The 15,592-nt window shown below is 45.7% G+C and overlaps 1 protein-coding gene across 1 annotated transcript; it reads left to right on the forward strand.

Annotated features, from left to right (window-relative positions):
* Positions 1-269: 269 nt before the first annotated feature.
* GADD45G (growth arrest and DNA damage inducible gamma) lies at positions 270-2,150 on the forward strand. Its single transcript, XM_072858945.1, has 4 exons — positions 270-561; positions 678-779; positions 875-1,088; positions 1,474-2,150. Exons 1-4 carry the CDS (start codon positions 509-511, stop codon positions 1,582-1,584), a joined length of 480 nt encoding a protein of 159 aa, XP_072715046.1. The 5' UTR covers positions 270-508; the 3' UTR covers positions 1,585-2,150.
* Positions 2,151-15,592: the final 13,442 nt, after the last annotated feature.

The raw sequence follows: 15,592 nt of genomic DNA on the forward strand, positions 1-15,592 counted from the left end.
CGGCGGGGCGGGGCGTGGCCTGGCGGAGCGGCGTGTGCCTACGCCCCGCCCCCGCCCCGCTCCCTCCCCACGTGGCCTCCGGGCACGAGCCGCCCGCTCCTCCTCCTCCTCCTCCTCCTCCCCCCGCTGCCCCGCCGACGCGCGCCGATTAGCATAATAATGCCCCCCCTTTCTCCCCTGCCGGCCAATGGGAACCCAGGAGGCACCGCCAGCTGCCGGCGCCGCAGCCGCGTGGGCTATAAATAAGGCGGCCGGCGAGCTGCCGCCTCAGAGCGCTCGGGGAGTGCGCGCAGGGGAGGTGCCCGCCCTGTCGCTGCCCGCCCTGTCGCTGCCCGCCCTGTCGCTGCCCGCCCTGTCGCTGCCCGCCCTGTCGCTGCCCGCCCTGTCGCTGCCCGCCCTGTCGCTGCCCGCCCTGTCGCTGCCCGCCCTGTCGCTGCCCGCCCTGTCGCTGCCCGCCCTGTCGCTGCCCGCCCTGTCGCTGCCCGCCGCGCTGTGGGGACCCGCTGCTATGACTCTGGAGGAGATCCACGGACAGGAGCCTGTGCCTGCGGGCCACGACTGGTACGTCCGGGCGGCGGCTGGCGCGGGCGGCGGGCGGGCTGGGGCGAGGGAAGCGGGGCGGCCGTTGGGGACGGTTGCGGCGCCGCGCTGACTCTCTGCCCTCTCCCGGCGCGCAGGATGCAGGGCGCCGGCAAGGCCCTCCACGAGCTGCTGGTGTCGGCGCAGCGCCGCGGCTGCCTCACCGCCGGCGTCTACGAGTCGGCCAAGCTGATGAATGTGTAAGTACGGCGGGCGGGGGCTGGCGGGACGCCCGGCGGGGCGCGGGGGCTTCGGGGCCGGCCGCGGGGCTCAACGCGCCGCTCCCCTCTTGCAGCGATCCCGACAACGTCGCTTTCTGCGTGCTGGCCACGGACGAGGAGGACGAGGGGGACATTGCCCTGCAGATCCACTTCACCCTGATCCAGGCCTTCTGCTGCGAGAACGACATTGACATTGTGCGGGTGAACGACGTGGCCAAGCTGGCTGCCATCGTGGGGCCCAGCGAGGAGTCCGGGGAGCCGCGGGACCTCCACTGCATCCTCATCACGGTGGGTGTCCTGCGGGAGGCGACCGGTGCTCCGTGCGTTGGCCTCCGGGGCTGTGCTTGTGGTACCGGCCTCTGCACGGGACGGTTAGTCTTTCGGGGGCGGCCCTGTCTCCTGCTGGTAGTTAAATCCTCTTCTGGGCAAAGGAAGGGGACTTGCCACGTGCTGTAGAGCAAGTCAGCTGAGGAGTAGTAGTAGTATACGCTCTCCTAACTGGGGATTTCCTCTGTTATACACGAGGGTGATATCTCTGCTTCCTGCTTTGTCTCTGTCAGGACACAAACCATCTGAAAATGCCTTGCTCCCTAAGCTAATGCTTCTGTAAATATTGTGATGACCTCAGCTGGCAGGCAGTGCTCATGGTGTGCAACTCTTTTCTTTCTGGCAGAACCCGAATGAAGATGGCTGGAAGGACCCAGCTCTAGAAAAGCTGAACTCGTTTTGTGAAGAGAGCCGAAATATCAATGACTGGGTGCCAACCATCACCCTGCCTGAGTGATGGGGTCCCAGTGCATTGGGGAGGCTGAAACCTTTGTTGCATTCTCAACGTGGCGTGGGTTCGCCAAAGTGTGCAACAAGCTGCTGATTCCATGGATTAGCCTGGTCAAGAGACTGGATTAAAGTCACTCAGACTGGCATGCAGTGGGCTCTTACGGAGGAGAAAGAGGAGAGCAGCTCACCTCACCAGTGAGCCTCAGTAGGCTGCAACCGTGGAGAGGCTGACATACCATGGAACTGAAAGAAGTATTGCAAGTTTCCTGGTCAAGTGGAGCTGTTTCAGAAGACAGAGAGAAAGTTGGGGGAAGCAGGCCAAAACTTACCAGAAGGACTGGACAGAGTACTGTAACTAGAACTGTTGGTGCTGTCTACAAAACGCAGAGAGGAGAAAGTTTCAATATTTGATGGACTACTGGGGACTGGTTACTGAGACAAATAGAGACTCCAAAGTGGACAGACTTCAGCAGGCCTCTTGGGTCACTCTGCAGAACTGGTTTAATAATGCAATAATTTTTACTGAAATATTTGCTGCTATTGAAGCTTTCATAATAAATTTTTGACAATTAATTTCTGGGAGTGTCTTGCTTACTGGGTGGGGAAGCATGAAATACCACTGATGTTTTGCTTGTGTGCTGTAGTCAAAGGTATACTCTGCAGTAATGGAGCTATTGCTCAAATACTTTCTCTCCTGGGCCAGCTGAATGAAGAGCTGTGCTGTCCAAGTTGATAATTCAACCTTTCACCCTCTTGCAACAGCTGCTTATCGCAACAGCTTGCAAGACTAAGGAGCTGCATGCTTAATGAGCTCACTTATTGTAATAGGTGGTCTTTGTAGTCTACTGAAGGAACAAAATATGTGTTAGAAACATGGATTTTTGGAATACAGACCACCAGTAAATTGCATTAAAATGCTTAAATATGACTTCGAGTTATTCAGAGCTGCAGTGTTCCCACTTGACAGAAACAGCTTAAACATGATGGGGGGGCTGCAAAACTCCTTAGATGTCAAATGCATCTAACATTTGCTTTGATTAGAATGACATCGTTAAATCTAAAACTAGCTAATAGTGAATAAACATCACATCTGCCACAAGCTGCTCTCTGATTGCCATATGCTGTAACAATAGAAGCTGTCACTCCAGAAGCCAATTTTGCAAAACCTAATTGCATGACAAGACCAAATTAAGTCCAAAACAATTTAAGGGTGGTGTGGCCTTTTTTTAGAGATCCTGTCATGGAAAGTTAATATGGGTGGGCTGATTTGCCCTTATGTTAAAAGGGAAAACTTCACCCCACTTCTGTGCACAATCTATATGTGTGCTCCAGGACTTGACATTAAAATGGCATAGTAATGATCCCTTCTGCAGAGAGCAAGAAAGCTAAACTACTTGCTTCCTCTATGGGCACTAAAAATACTCAGTTATCACAATTGCATTTCCTCTAGGCTGGCTCGCAGTGATTGACAGTAGCACTTGCTGAAAAGTAGTCATTTCTGCATGGGGTATCTTGAACAGTTGCGGTTTCTGGGAAGCTGCTTGCTCTCAGTTTCATTGTTCCTGATAAGGGAAGTTCAAATTCAGCTTCAGCATTCCTGGAATACGCTCCCTTGTACAGGAGGTATCTAGGACTGCTTGGCCTTTGTTACTGTCTCGTGAGAGGCTGTAGGATGGCACCGTAACCAGAGTTTAGGCTGAAGCAAAAACCGCAGGGGCCTCAGATGTCTGCAAGTATTCCTTCTTGCACTTAAGATACAGGAGTTTCTGCGCAGCCTGTTTTTTTACTGAACCTGCACTCATCAACTGGTGTCTGCTCTAGGACTTTGAGAAAAGTCACATGGAGGAGCTAAGAGAATAAACAGTTTTGGCAGCTGTGATAACAGAAACTGCCTTTAGGGCAATTGCCTGGATACATAGAAAATATTAAGTCTGGATGCTTTTTTATACATTTTTATATTTTTCCCTTAGCAAATGCAGGTTTCTTCGTTTTCAATGGTTTTACAGCTGAGGAACATATTTCTGTTCTTTGCTTGGGGCCTAATCAGTACTCAGAGCCAAGAACAGATTAAAGTGAACTGTCCTGAAATCAACTTTTATGTAAAGTGTAAGCAGTACTTTACAGCCTTGAGTGGTTTAAACAAGAGCCTGAGAAGATCGAGGGAAGTTCTCAAGCTCATACATAATTACATATGCAATTAAAGTATAGCAGAGAAGAAGTGCAACCGATTTGTTGTCTGAGACAGTAGGCATGCATAGTTGTACCTGGTAGGAAGTTTAACTTTCCAGCTTTTATGGAAGAAATATGTTCTACAGCAAACAATGAAATTAATGAGGCAACACCAAAATACCTTTGTGAGGACATTGCCTCTGGTCCCTTAGAAGACAGGAGGCTGACCTTCGCCTCCCCAGTAGTCTTGTGAAGCTGTAAGCTGTGCCTCACGAGAGGTACACAATTTCTTATTTTAGTGACCCACACAATTCTCCTGAAATCCCTTCTGGCTCAATGCAGATAACACTGTAACGTGAATAGTATTAAACTGAGTTAGCCTGCAAATGTTATTAATATGGCGTTGCAACCAAACGCAGCTGTAACTTGCAAGGTATGTGCTGCTGCAAATATCTGTAATGATCAAGGCTACCTAATGTAGCAAAAATTCAGCAGCTGGTATCTACTGATACAAGCAGACTTCATCTTTACAAGCTCAGATATATAACTGTGCAAGGAGCAACTATACAGTTGTTAAAGATAGACAGCAGACTTGGGTATTACTGACTGTGGTGGGGACAGCTGGTCGGGAGATGTTGTTGGTTGGCTCACCAGATGTCCAGGGTGTTTTGTCAGGTATCTGGGGGATCTGGAAGGCTGGGACAGTAACCTCTTGTGTCTGGGAGCAGTGTGCCCAGCGTGTCTCGCCTTCCCAGGAAATAAAAGTGCCCAGGACAGGGGCACTATGGGCTTGCAGGGCTGGCAAGGACTGCTGGGAGCTCTGCCGCAGCGCCTGCATCCCAGCCGTGCTGCATGGTCTTCACAGGCTGGCTTGCTTTGTGCTCTGGGGAGGAGATTGAGGTTAATAGTTATTAATAATAAAGGTGGTTCTCCAGGACATGAGCCAGCCTAGTGACGGAGCAGGAGGTGCAGGACACAGAGTGGAGCAGAGCAGTGGTGCTTCTGAAGGCTCTGCTTCTGAAGGTCTGCTTTCCAACAAGCTCTTCACTTGTGTGCCAATAGGTGATCAAAACTATGTATTTAGGTATTCTAATCATAGACATTTGTGTTGTGCTGTCGATACTTCTAAGTACTTTTTTTAAATGAAGTGATGCATAAAGTTTCATTTAAAATTTTTTGAGCAATGGGTTTACGTTTCTCTGCCTGGGTATCTCTTTCACCATCTAATAGTGCTGACTGACAGGAATTTCCCCTCGTATCCTTCTCTTAATGCTGTTTTCTTCCTGTTACACTTCTGTGCATCTCTTTACTTTTCTCTCTCTTGTGGTTATAGATGGTGATCTTCTCTTTAGATGCCTGATTAATTTAGTATATGCTATGTTGAGTTAACTGCCTTATCATCTTACCAGGATATATATGTGCATACTGCCACACAGGACACTGTTGTTGTAAACCATGCTTTCTCTTTGCTGTTGAGTGGGAAATACAAAAAGGAAGATAATAAAAAGTATGATAGAAAGAGGCAGGCAAACTGCTGCACGGAATGATGTTTGCGTAAACTCTGTACATGTGCTAGACGATCTGCTCAAACCATTTACAGCACTGGATGCTCAGGGAAGGAGTGCTGAGATGCCCTCTTCACAGCCTTGGAGTTCTGCAAACTGGTGGAGTTTTAGTCGTAGGTGGAGGCTGTTTGAATTAACGTATGTTTTGCAAGGAAACAATCTTTGCAAAAGTGCTAGTGGCAGAAACATGCCATAGCACGACTGTCTGACATGTAAGGGACACCTGGCTCATGTCAACAAATCTGTTAACTCCAGCTCTCAGATCCCCTGTCATCAGGAGGAAAGAGCAGCGTGTGCCCAGGTTAAACCATGGCAAGTATACAGACAGTATATTACTAGTGGAAGCAAATGTCATCACATGTGTGAGCAAGAGAGATGTGTGGAGAAGGATGTGTGAATATTGTATTCCTGTAGGGACACACATTGCGGGCAGCTGTGCTCATGACTGTGCCTCCACAGGACCTCATTCATTGTAAAGCAGCAGTGGCAGAAACCGAGTTTGGCAGAAGGATGGAGCTGTACAGACAGCACATACGCCTCACCAGAGACATTATTTCTACAGGTTTTTAGGAAAATAGCTTCTCATTCCTGCTCATTCCTTATCCATTTCATCACAGCAGGTATGATTTGCTCACTTTGTAAAGTCTGAACATGCAATGATAGGATATTGGAAAAGCTGAGTTAATACTTGGTGTGTAATTATTTCATACTGAATGAGTGAATACTCCTATTATTCTTCATCGTCCTGCAGTAAGATATCCTTATACACAGCATTCAGAATATTGGAGTGTATGTGAAGTATTAATTTGAATGTCTTCGTGTCTTTAAAAGTATAATCAGATCCCAGACATAACAGTTGTAGTGGCTATAAAATCTCCTCCAATGTCCCACTGCACTGACATATGATTATTTTGTCATGCTTATTTTCTGATTTTTATGCATGGAGAGAACATAAAATTATTTTCTTTGGTGTGTCTAATCCTCTCTGTAAAGCTGACTTTACTTTGAAATCATGACTTTGAAAAGTTACTATGAGTACACACTGCTGATTCAAAACTAGTTTGTGTAACTGTATTTTTTTTTTTTTTCCCTGCATTGGAGAGATAGCTATAGAGATATAACAAGAGGTTTACTGGCTGATTTAGTATTTCCTGCGTGCTACTACTGATGAGAAAAAAGCCACCCTTTTTTCGAGAAGAGCTGTTATAACTCCCTGTAGAAAGTCCCATGTGCTATAATCCATTGCAGAATAGTGATAATATGTAACAAAGAACACTCAAGATAAATTTCAATATCAGAAACAATTTTTACTGTCCCACCACACCATGAAGGTAAGAATTTTCAGAGTGGTGAATCTAAGGTTTGCTTCCTACTCCCTGTTTTGGGGCACCATAGCAGCCTAGCTTTCACATCCTACTGAAGCCAGTAGGAAGCAATGGTGCTTAGTAATGTCTGTTTAAATGCCTAAACATGTAACTAAGGCCCAAAGTTTCAAATTTGGCTTCCAGAAACAAGGCATCTCAATTAGATACCTACTAGGTACATTCATATACCTATATGCTCTGCTGGGAGCTCAGAGTCAAAACTCTCCAACCAATCAGCTTATTTAGCTACATAGCCATAAACTTACATACCAGACTTCAGGCTTTACTCTTCTGCTTAAGGATGTGTACCACAGGGCACAGCTGCATAAGCGTTTTAGCTTGGATCGGTTGAGTGGCTGAAATGAATCTGTGGATCCTTGCCTGCTAACCTGCTTTGGTTCACATGGCAGAACAGAGTTGGAGCATGCAAACAGGATTTCTCTTGGAAGAAACCAAGCCAGAAGACGTATTCTAAGGGACTGCCTAATGCTTTCCGGCTGCTATTGGGCATTCAGTTCACGGGACCACACTTGAGGTACGTACAGCACAATTATTTGCTGATTAAGAATAAATACGCAAGTCTTGGCAATAAAAGAAGAGAAATACGTCAGCCTACTTTTCACAAAAGAAGAGATTTTAGTGTAATAGACATACCAATTTGTTTTAAACAATTGCATGCTCTTGAATTAACAGGGTTAAAAATGTGCTTTGGCAGCAGCTTGCTGAACTTAATTGTTTCTGAGGCAAGAACGATGAATGGGACTATTTCTAGAAGTTCTTGCCAAAGATTTTTTTTTGTAGTAGACCAGCACTGCCCAACTGGCAGCATTGGGACAGCTTTGCCTGGCCCATTGCCTTTGTGCCTGAGGAGCAGGTGGCTCCATGGGCCATGCATGGTGATCCTGCCCCACTGCCGTGCCACCCCACAGGACAGCCGGGGCACCGTGTGGGTCACGTGCCGGCCAAAGCAGGGGCTGTCCCCAACGTGGAACCTGTCCTCTTCAGTTGCCACTCATTATGCGGCCGGGCCTTCTTCATAGGTACAGTGGTATGTGATCCTTGCAGATGATTTCCAGATGACACAAGGATGAGTAGGACTGTACCTCAAAAGAAAATATTACATCAAGGTCTGAATCACTGGATTAAATTGTTACAGTGTCACAAAACATTTTTTTAATATAGATAAGCGCAAGGTGATGCGTCTTCTTGCATGGTAAGCGATGATAGCTACTGAATGGGAGACTATGAAATCTTACACCAGTACCAATATCTATTACTGTTGTACAATTTTTCTGTGCTTTAAGTTTGCCTATGTTAAATGCAAACTCCTTACTCTAGGCTGTTTTTCTGCATGTAAGAGTTAATGCATCAAAAAAATGCATACTGTCATTATAGGCGGTTTCATGCTGTTGAAGGCGCGTTTATGGAAAGCGAGAATTGAAGTGCAAGCTAATTGGATGCAGTTAAAAATAGAAGGATGGTAAAGCACTTCACTTTTTCCAAAGGATCAGTTGTATCCTTAACTGATACAGATGTTCTCTGTCTTCCCTACTGCCCTGTTTCTGTAGCACTATAAAGTCCTTCAAACACACTGCTGAAGAAGAAAGCAATAACAAGCACTGCATGGTTTGTACTAAATGACTGTGTTATTGGGACGCTACCCCTCCTGGAGTGCTGCAGAGGAATGATGGATGGACTGTGCGCAGCCTGTGCTGTCTGGGCTGGGAACTGCTCACCCCCGCTGGCGCCGGGCTCAGCCTCGCGTGGGTCACTGCCTCACCGAGTCGGACCGAATCGCACAAGTTTAAAAACAGGTGCTTGGTTGTGCTTCGGGGCCATGGGTAATAGAAGCATGCTCTCTGCCTATTAAAAGTGATGAAAAATTGTTCCAGGTCTCTCTAACCACCTGGCTAGCAAGTGTAATATCAAGCAAAGGTAGACTGCATGCTTCTCTGGAAAGAAGCATTTTCCAATCCAGAATCTGGTTTCTTGATTTAAATAAATTTTAAAAAGTGCTGTTTATTTGCTTGTATAATATCTAAAACAGCTTTCAAGTGCATAGCCATTCTGCATGGCCTGTAACACATGTGAAAATATTGTTTAATTGGGAAGGATGTAATGTTTTTATCCCTATGCTAAGGTACTGTTTGAATTTTATACGGTTTTCTTCACTTCAAGGTATGTGCAATATGTAAAAAAATTCCTAGTTTAGAGCTAAGTCCTGAGAAGCACTAGAAGAGCTGGGTGGCCAAATTAAATAAATAGATATATAATACTAGCAAGGATTCATGACAGTTGTACTGGTAAAATAATTCAGACATATTTCCAGAAAAGATGCAATGCATTTACTTAAATAGAGTTCATGTATCCTTGTGGTGTGTTTACAAAAGAGCATCTCACCCTTAAGCATTGCTGCATATATACACAGGAAGGAGATGCAGGATGATTCAAATCTGACACTATATGAATAGGATTTTATTTTGTATCTGTGTGCTCTGCTCCATCTTTTGTCAGAAGATAAATTACCACTGGAACACTGCTGCAGAATGGAATTCCCTGGCTTGCCACTTTCTGCAAGCTTGCCTTTTTTCACAGAAAAAACAAACCAACAAACAAACTTGATACTGTGCTATGAAGGTCTGGCTGGTGACACACTTCCCATGGGGCAGGTCCTTAGTGGAAAAACAACAGCAACACTTGGAAAACTATGCGAGGGGTTTCTGAACTCTTGTACCTCCTCTAGCCCTACTTCTCCCATGGGGTCTGGGCTGCCTTTTCAAATAAATATTTGTCTCGGGCTATGCTTCTCAATAATTGTCAATTCACTGGTATCAAGGGCTCATGACTTGGCATCTGAGGTGCAGGAGCTGATGAGGTAGCACCGAATTTATTCAAGCAAGAAGGGAGTGAGTTGTGCAAGAGCTTGTCTTGCAAAGCAGCTAAAGGCAACATAGCGTGGTGCTTTTCAGAGCAATGGTATAATATAGTTTTGACATCCTAATTATTCCATATCTAACCAATAAGAAATACATGCTGCTCTGTAGCTGGTTTGCCAGAGGAGGTAAGTGGTGCTTTCCCTAGCCTGAATGTGGAAGCAGTAGAAACTGCCTTTGGAGGAAGCACAACCGGAGAGATATGGCTGAGTGGAAGGCATCAGGTGTGGAAATGGTCACTGGAGTTTCGTGCAAGGAGGAGGTGTCCTATGCCTATGGTGGCAGCACTGAACCCCTGATACGGAGCTCCACACTGAATTTTTGAACCAGCTGGCCACAGGACCAGAGCTCTTGAAAATAACTAAGCCCTACAAGATCTGTAAAAATTGGTGACCAGATAGATCAGAGCAACTCAGTGCCCTGATGGATGCCAAGCCTGCTGTCTGTGCTCATAACTTATTATGGACTCCAGAAAATCCTCTTTGGAGAAAGGATGTCTAAATGCTTCAGCTGTAGAAACAGCGTCAGGCAGCATGCACAATCAGCTGTTAAGATACACATCCAGAGGAAACCAGGCTACAGAGCTCATGGATGTTGTAACAGCCCTGCTGCACCACGTAAGTTACAGGTGATCATCCGCATGGAACTGAAGGTTAATACGATGCTTTGTTTACGAGGTAAACATTTGACTGGCCTCACCGTACCTTCACCTGAATTACTAATAACTTACTGTGGTGTGTCATTTAAAGCAAATTGCAGTATTAATTATGATAATAAGCCCATGCAGGCCAGATCCAGGAGGACCCTGTGGAGAAGATGCTGGAACACGCTCTGCTCCCAGAAGTGCTGACGTTACCACTCAAGCCTCGGCTGGTTAAGGACATTTTGCAAGAACTGGTTCCCCACCTCCCAAACCTGCATTTCTCCCCCTTAGGCCCACATCCTGTATGGCTGCCTCTGCAGAGTCCTCAGCTGCAGATGTATCTGTGCAGCTTCCCCGTGCAGGAGCGAGCTGCTCCAGGATTTCCAGGGGCCTGTCTATAAGGTTTGGTTACCCTCTTTGGGTTTCTGGAGTGCCTTTTTGACAGGGGCTCAAGTAAAAGCAGGACAAGGTAGTAAATATGTCACCAGCTGTGACCCTCTGAGATGCCCAAGGTGCAGTGGCTGCAGGGGTGTTGCAGCCCCGGGGATGCCCAGGTGGCCAAGCCACCCAGCCCACCCGCTCTCCTGCCCCAAGGGAAGGGGCTTCCCCCCACCCCAGCCTCACAGAGCTCCCCATCACCCAGCTGGTTTATCTACACTGAGCCAACCACTTATCTGCTGAAAGGATAATGTGGACAGGTTGCCCATGACTGTCTGAAGCTACAGGGAAAATCAGAAGACTAGGGGAAAACTTAAGAAGCTGCAGTTCTTTCCACAAGCTGGAGATAAAATTTCTTTTTCTGGTAAGTGCAGAAGAAAGCGGCCACCTGACTCAGCTTTCACAGTAATATTCTAATCTGCCACGGGCATATTGTTTACTGAAATTTAAACTGAATATAGCTCACAATTGAGGTTACCAAGTACACTTATATAAAGCCTTTCAGAGCAACAGCACATCAGCTGGTAGGGGCTGCTACTAGAAACTAAGGTTTCTTTGTTTCTTAGCAGCAGATGATTTCCTCTCCTAGGGCAATTATGTAGCCTAATTGCCTGTAATAATTATCCCTGCTAAAAGTGTGCTAATGCCAGCCCTTCTCGTTTTTGCAGAGTGTCTCCTTATGAACTTTCTGCTTCCAAGTACCAGAGATGGGCTCCACACATTTAGAAAACACAAGTAACACTGAAGAACGTAGGATTTTATTGTCTGAAGCCCTTCATTGCTGCTGTTTTTGGTGCCTAAGCTGTTATTAAAAAAATCATTAAAAAAAAGGGAAAAAAGATAATGTTACTTCTGAAATGTGACCTATTCCTAAAAGATTCATTGTCCTTCCAGTTACTTACAGTTGTTTGGGGTGTATTTTTATTTTTTAACAGTTCTTTGTATTTATTCTTTTTCTAAGATACCAGTTAGATGTACCAATGCTAGACGCTGCTGTGCTGCATTACAACAATTTTAAAACATAAACTGGAAAAATCACAAAAAAGTCATAGGGTATGCTGTACATTGGCAGGACAGATTAGGTAATATAACACATCTTTGTCACTACTGACTTTTGTGGTTTCATTTAGATGTTATCAGTGCTTTCTTCCTAGCAGATAATGTTGTAGCAATACATTATCATTAAAAAATAAGTTTTACAGTATTCACATATGTGAACAGTGAGCAATGTAGCTTGATTTTTGGACAAAGTTCAGCAAAACACATAACCATACAGGTTCAGAACAAAGGTCCATCCAGCCTATCTTTTTTCTGTCAGTAGCCGAGAGCAGATGTCTAGAGAAGAGTACCAGAAAAGGGCAAGCACATAGGGATCCTTCCTCTATCTGATACTCTTAAGAAACTTGCAGTCCTGGGACTTCTGTGCCTAGCACTGTGGCACCAATGTATATTTTCAACTTACCCTGCTTAGAGGCCAAATGCTTAAAATTCAGGTACTGGCAGAAGGTACATGACAAGTGCACAAGCAGGTCAAAAGCATAATGAAAAGATCCCTGAAGCAGGTCTGTACCCCCAGAAATACAGAAAAAGGGAGTTCCCAGAAGTTTAGAGGTGAAGTGTATAAAGATATCCAAGAAGGGGGGTGTTCAGCATCCTGCAGTCTGCTTCCATAGATCCTCTTTTCATCAGAAAACTGGAAAGGGAAGCTGCATACTCTGCTTTTAAAGGCAGAGATATCGTTGCAAGGGTCCAGTGATCATGCCTATGAGTATGCCTTTTCCATGAGGGGAGTGCAAGACTTCACTGTTAATTTTGTCTGGAAGGAAGGCTTTTTATTCTGATTAAGTCATATTTTAGAACTCAGAGAGGGCTATACTGCTTACTAAGGAAAAATGATTGCAGTTTGATACTTTGATAATTATTTAATGCCTGTTATTGCCACTGAAGTAAAAAAAGGCAAACTAACAGCCTCATTACTGCCAAAGATGAGTAATAAGGTTTGCTGGTACCTGACTAATGCAGGAACACTTTGTTGTGATGTAAAATAGAGGAAAAGAGACAAATTAACTTTATTTGGAGGAACACCTTCCATGAAAGTAGAAATTATAACCAGCAACTGTTCACAGACACTGGAAGTGAAGTTCTGCATGTGGGTCAGAAAGAGGTTATTTATAGAATCATAGAAGCATTTAGGTTGGAAAAGACCCTTAAGATCATCAAGTCCAACTGTTAGCCTAACACCACCAAGTCCACCACTGAACCTTATGGTATGACTGGGCAGGGAGAGGTCTGTGTGAAAAGCTGTATACCATGACCAGCATGTGGGCGTGTTCGGAGAAGATGTATAAATTCCTTGCAATTTGAAAATCAAACAAAAATAAGAGATGTTGGTTCTTGAGGGGGCAAAATTTCCTTCCCTTCCTGTGGAAGTGCTCCCCCATGCTCTCCCTTATGTCCAACACAGTGATATGCCAGTCCAGGTGCTTTCCAGTGTTATCTGATTTCATCGGCTGGAGGCTTGTTCTAACTTAGACTGTCTGAAGAGCCCCAGGGATGCAGGCTTTACACTACCTAAAAGTCATTTTGGCAAGGTGGGCAACCAGGCTGGCTCTCAGCCTGCTTCGCCTAGTGAACTGTCTCAATACGGTTGTATCCTGACAAGCATGAGGACTTCTGACACAGTGACAGGACGGAGGTCAGGGGACACTTTAAAGGCAAAGGCTGCAACTTGTTTCCTGAATTTGGAATTGAACCTGTGGACCTGAGCAAAGACGCAAGAAGGCAGCCATTGTCTGAAACCAAAATTAAGGGTTACCTGCAGCAAAGTGCCATCTCTATTAGTTCCCAAGAAATGCTTTCATCTTCAGGTGTTTGGCTAAGACAGTATTATTTTATACAGCCCAGGTGTTGGTAAGTAAGGAGGGAGCCCTGAGTATTCAGGAGTCCCAAGCTGAGGACCCAACAGCCTACAAAATTACATCAAATAAAGCTGAGTAAACCTGAAGGGTTCCCCCCCCCCAAATTATACAACAGAGGCAAGGTTATTTTGGGCCCTATCACTTTACATGTACACGAACACTAGTCATATTAGTCATTGCTATGTGGCTTGAAGAGAGACGTGGATGAAACTGCACAAGAGTTAACTCTAAGTTGGCCCTTTCTGTGAGTCTTTTGTTGTCGCACATTCTCTCAAACAGAAACAGTCTTACGCTTGCTCCAGGAAGATTTCAGTGCTTGACGATTGTTTTTCAAGCATAAGCAGAACAGGTCTGGACATTGAAACCACTGACTTTTGCATCCCCCTGAGAGGAGCAGAAAATCCAGCACAGATTGGAAGACCCTTCCCTCTGCATATGGTGCTGCTCATTATCAGGAACATGCAATGACACTGGAGAAATATTAAATGTTGCGGAAGCTGAAGGAATCACGGGCCCTCTGTTTATGGATGTATTTATATAGCAGGATATTGTTACAGAGTGAAAACTCAGAAAGAAGGAGCAGCCACTGAAAGCAGTTTTGCAAACTGCCACCCTTACATAATTCACAGAGGGTGTGCTGCTGCTGAAAAAGGAGCGATGCTGTGCTTAACTTCAATAGGAAGCTGTAAACATTGGGCCAAACTACCTTGGTGGTAGCTCTGTCCAATTCAATGGGATGAGACGAGAGCTAAATTTGGCATCTTGCGACTGTCTCCCTTGGGAGGCTGCACGGATGCTTCGGAGTCCTGAGAAATTTATCCCATCCTTGACTTCCCCTGCTATTTGTATGATAATGAGAACTGCGACCTCCAGACTGCTTTATAAGCATCACGCCAGTGCAGTCCATGTCACTGAATGATCTGAAACACCCAGCACCTATGCTTAGCTGGATACCCTTCTGCAAGGTGTGGGCATGGTGTAGCCAAGATATGTCCCTGTTTATTGGGTAGGATAAAAAATCTCACAGTATGTTACCTTATGGTTTAGTTGTCTTCAGCTTTACTTAGCTTCTACTCCTCCTGGAAACTGTTTCTGTGTTTACTTTTGCTATGTACTTTTAATTAGAGACAACACCTAGGTCTTAATGTTGAAACATGAGATTCCCTTATGGAAGCATTGTGTGCAGCTCGCTTCAAAAAACAAAGCAGAACAAGAAAACCCAACTTCATTGGCACCTGCTGACTTTTCTACACAATGAGTGAAAGAGGAAATAGGGAAGTGGTTTTCTGATTCTACAGCTGGACCTGTACATGCCTTTCTGTAGGAGAAGGAATACCGCTCTTTCAAGACGTACAGCCTGCCCTTTCTACCTTAATGAGGATTGTGCTGTGCACTCTTACAGTTTTTTAAGCATGCGTGGGGGACTGAAACTCAGCATGGCACCAGTGCTGGGTACTCTGCATTCCTGCACAGTTACCTCAGCTGCTGTCCTCTCTCTTCTCAGCAAGGATGATTGCCAACAAGTGTATCTATCTTGTAAGCATGTGGGTTGTTGCTCCAACTATGCACACTCACCCACACACACAGTCATGCAGGCTGAAAAAGACAAAGGCATGCTTTGCTGGCATGGCAGTAATGCAGCCAAAATTAAAAATGAAACAGGGAAGAGACATAAAACTGAAACGTAGCCATTGTGTATGTGATTGCAGTTCACAATTTTCTTCAAAGAGCTTGCAAGCTCTTTAGTAGGTGTAACCCCTGCAAGATACAACCACCACTGAGTTTGGGAAGCTATTTAGCTATAAACTTAGGGACTGTTTACTCTTCACAAAAGAAAAGTCTCTCAGACCGGCCCCGTGTGCTGCATGTGGCGCGAGGTCCGAGGGCTGAGGACGAGCGCGGGCTGCGATGGATGGCAAGGGCGGCCCGCGGAGCCTGACAGCCGGGGTGAGCCACTCGGCTGCGAGGTGATGCTCCTTTGTTTA

Source organism: Ciconia boyciana, chromosome 4 (genome assembly GCF_034638445.1).
Source record: "Ciconia boyciana chromosome 4, ASM3463844v1, whole genome shotgun sequence".
NCBI lineage: Eukaryota > Metazoa > Chordata > Aves > Ciconiiformes > Ciconiidae > Ciconia > Ciconia boyciana.

What these genes read in the sequence shown, in the direction of transcription:
- GADD45G (XM_072858945.1), top strand. Translation starts at nt 509, where the DNA reads ATGACTCTGGAGGAGATCCACGGACAGGAGCCTGTGCCTGCGGGCCAC. An exon ending in GTGCCTGCGGGCCACGACTG is followed by an intron (nt 562 to 677) that starts GTACGTCCGGGC and finishes CCCGGCGCGCAG; the next exon opens with GATGCAGGGCGCCGGCAAGG. An exon ending in TCCACTGCATCCTCATCACG is followed by an intron (nt 1,089 to 1,473) that starts GTGGGTGTCCTG and finishes TCTTTCTGGCAG; the next exon opens with AACCCGAATGAAGATGGCTG.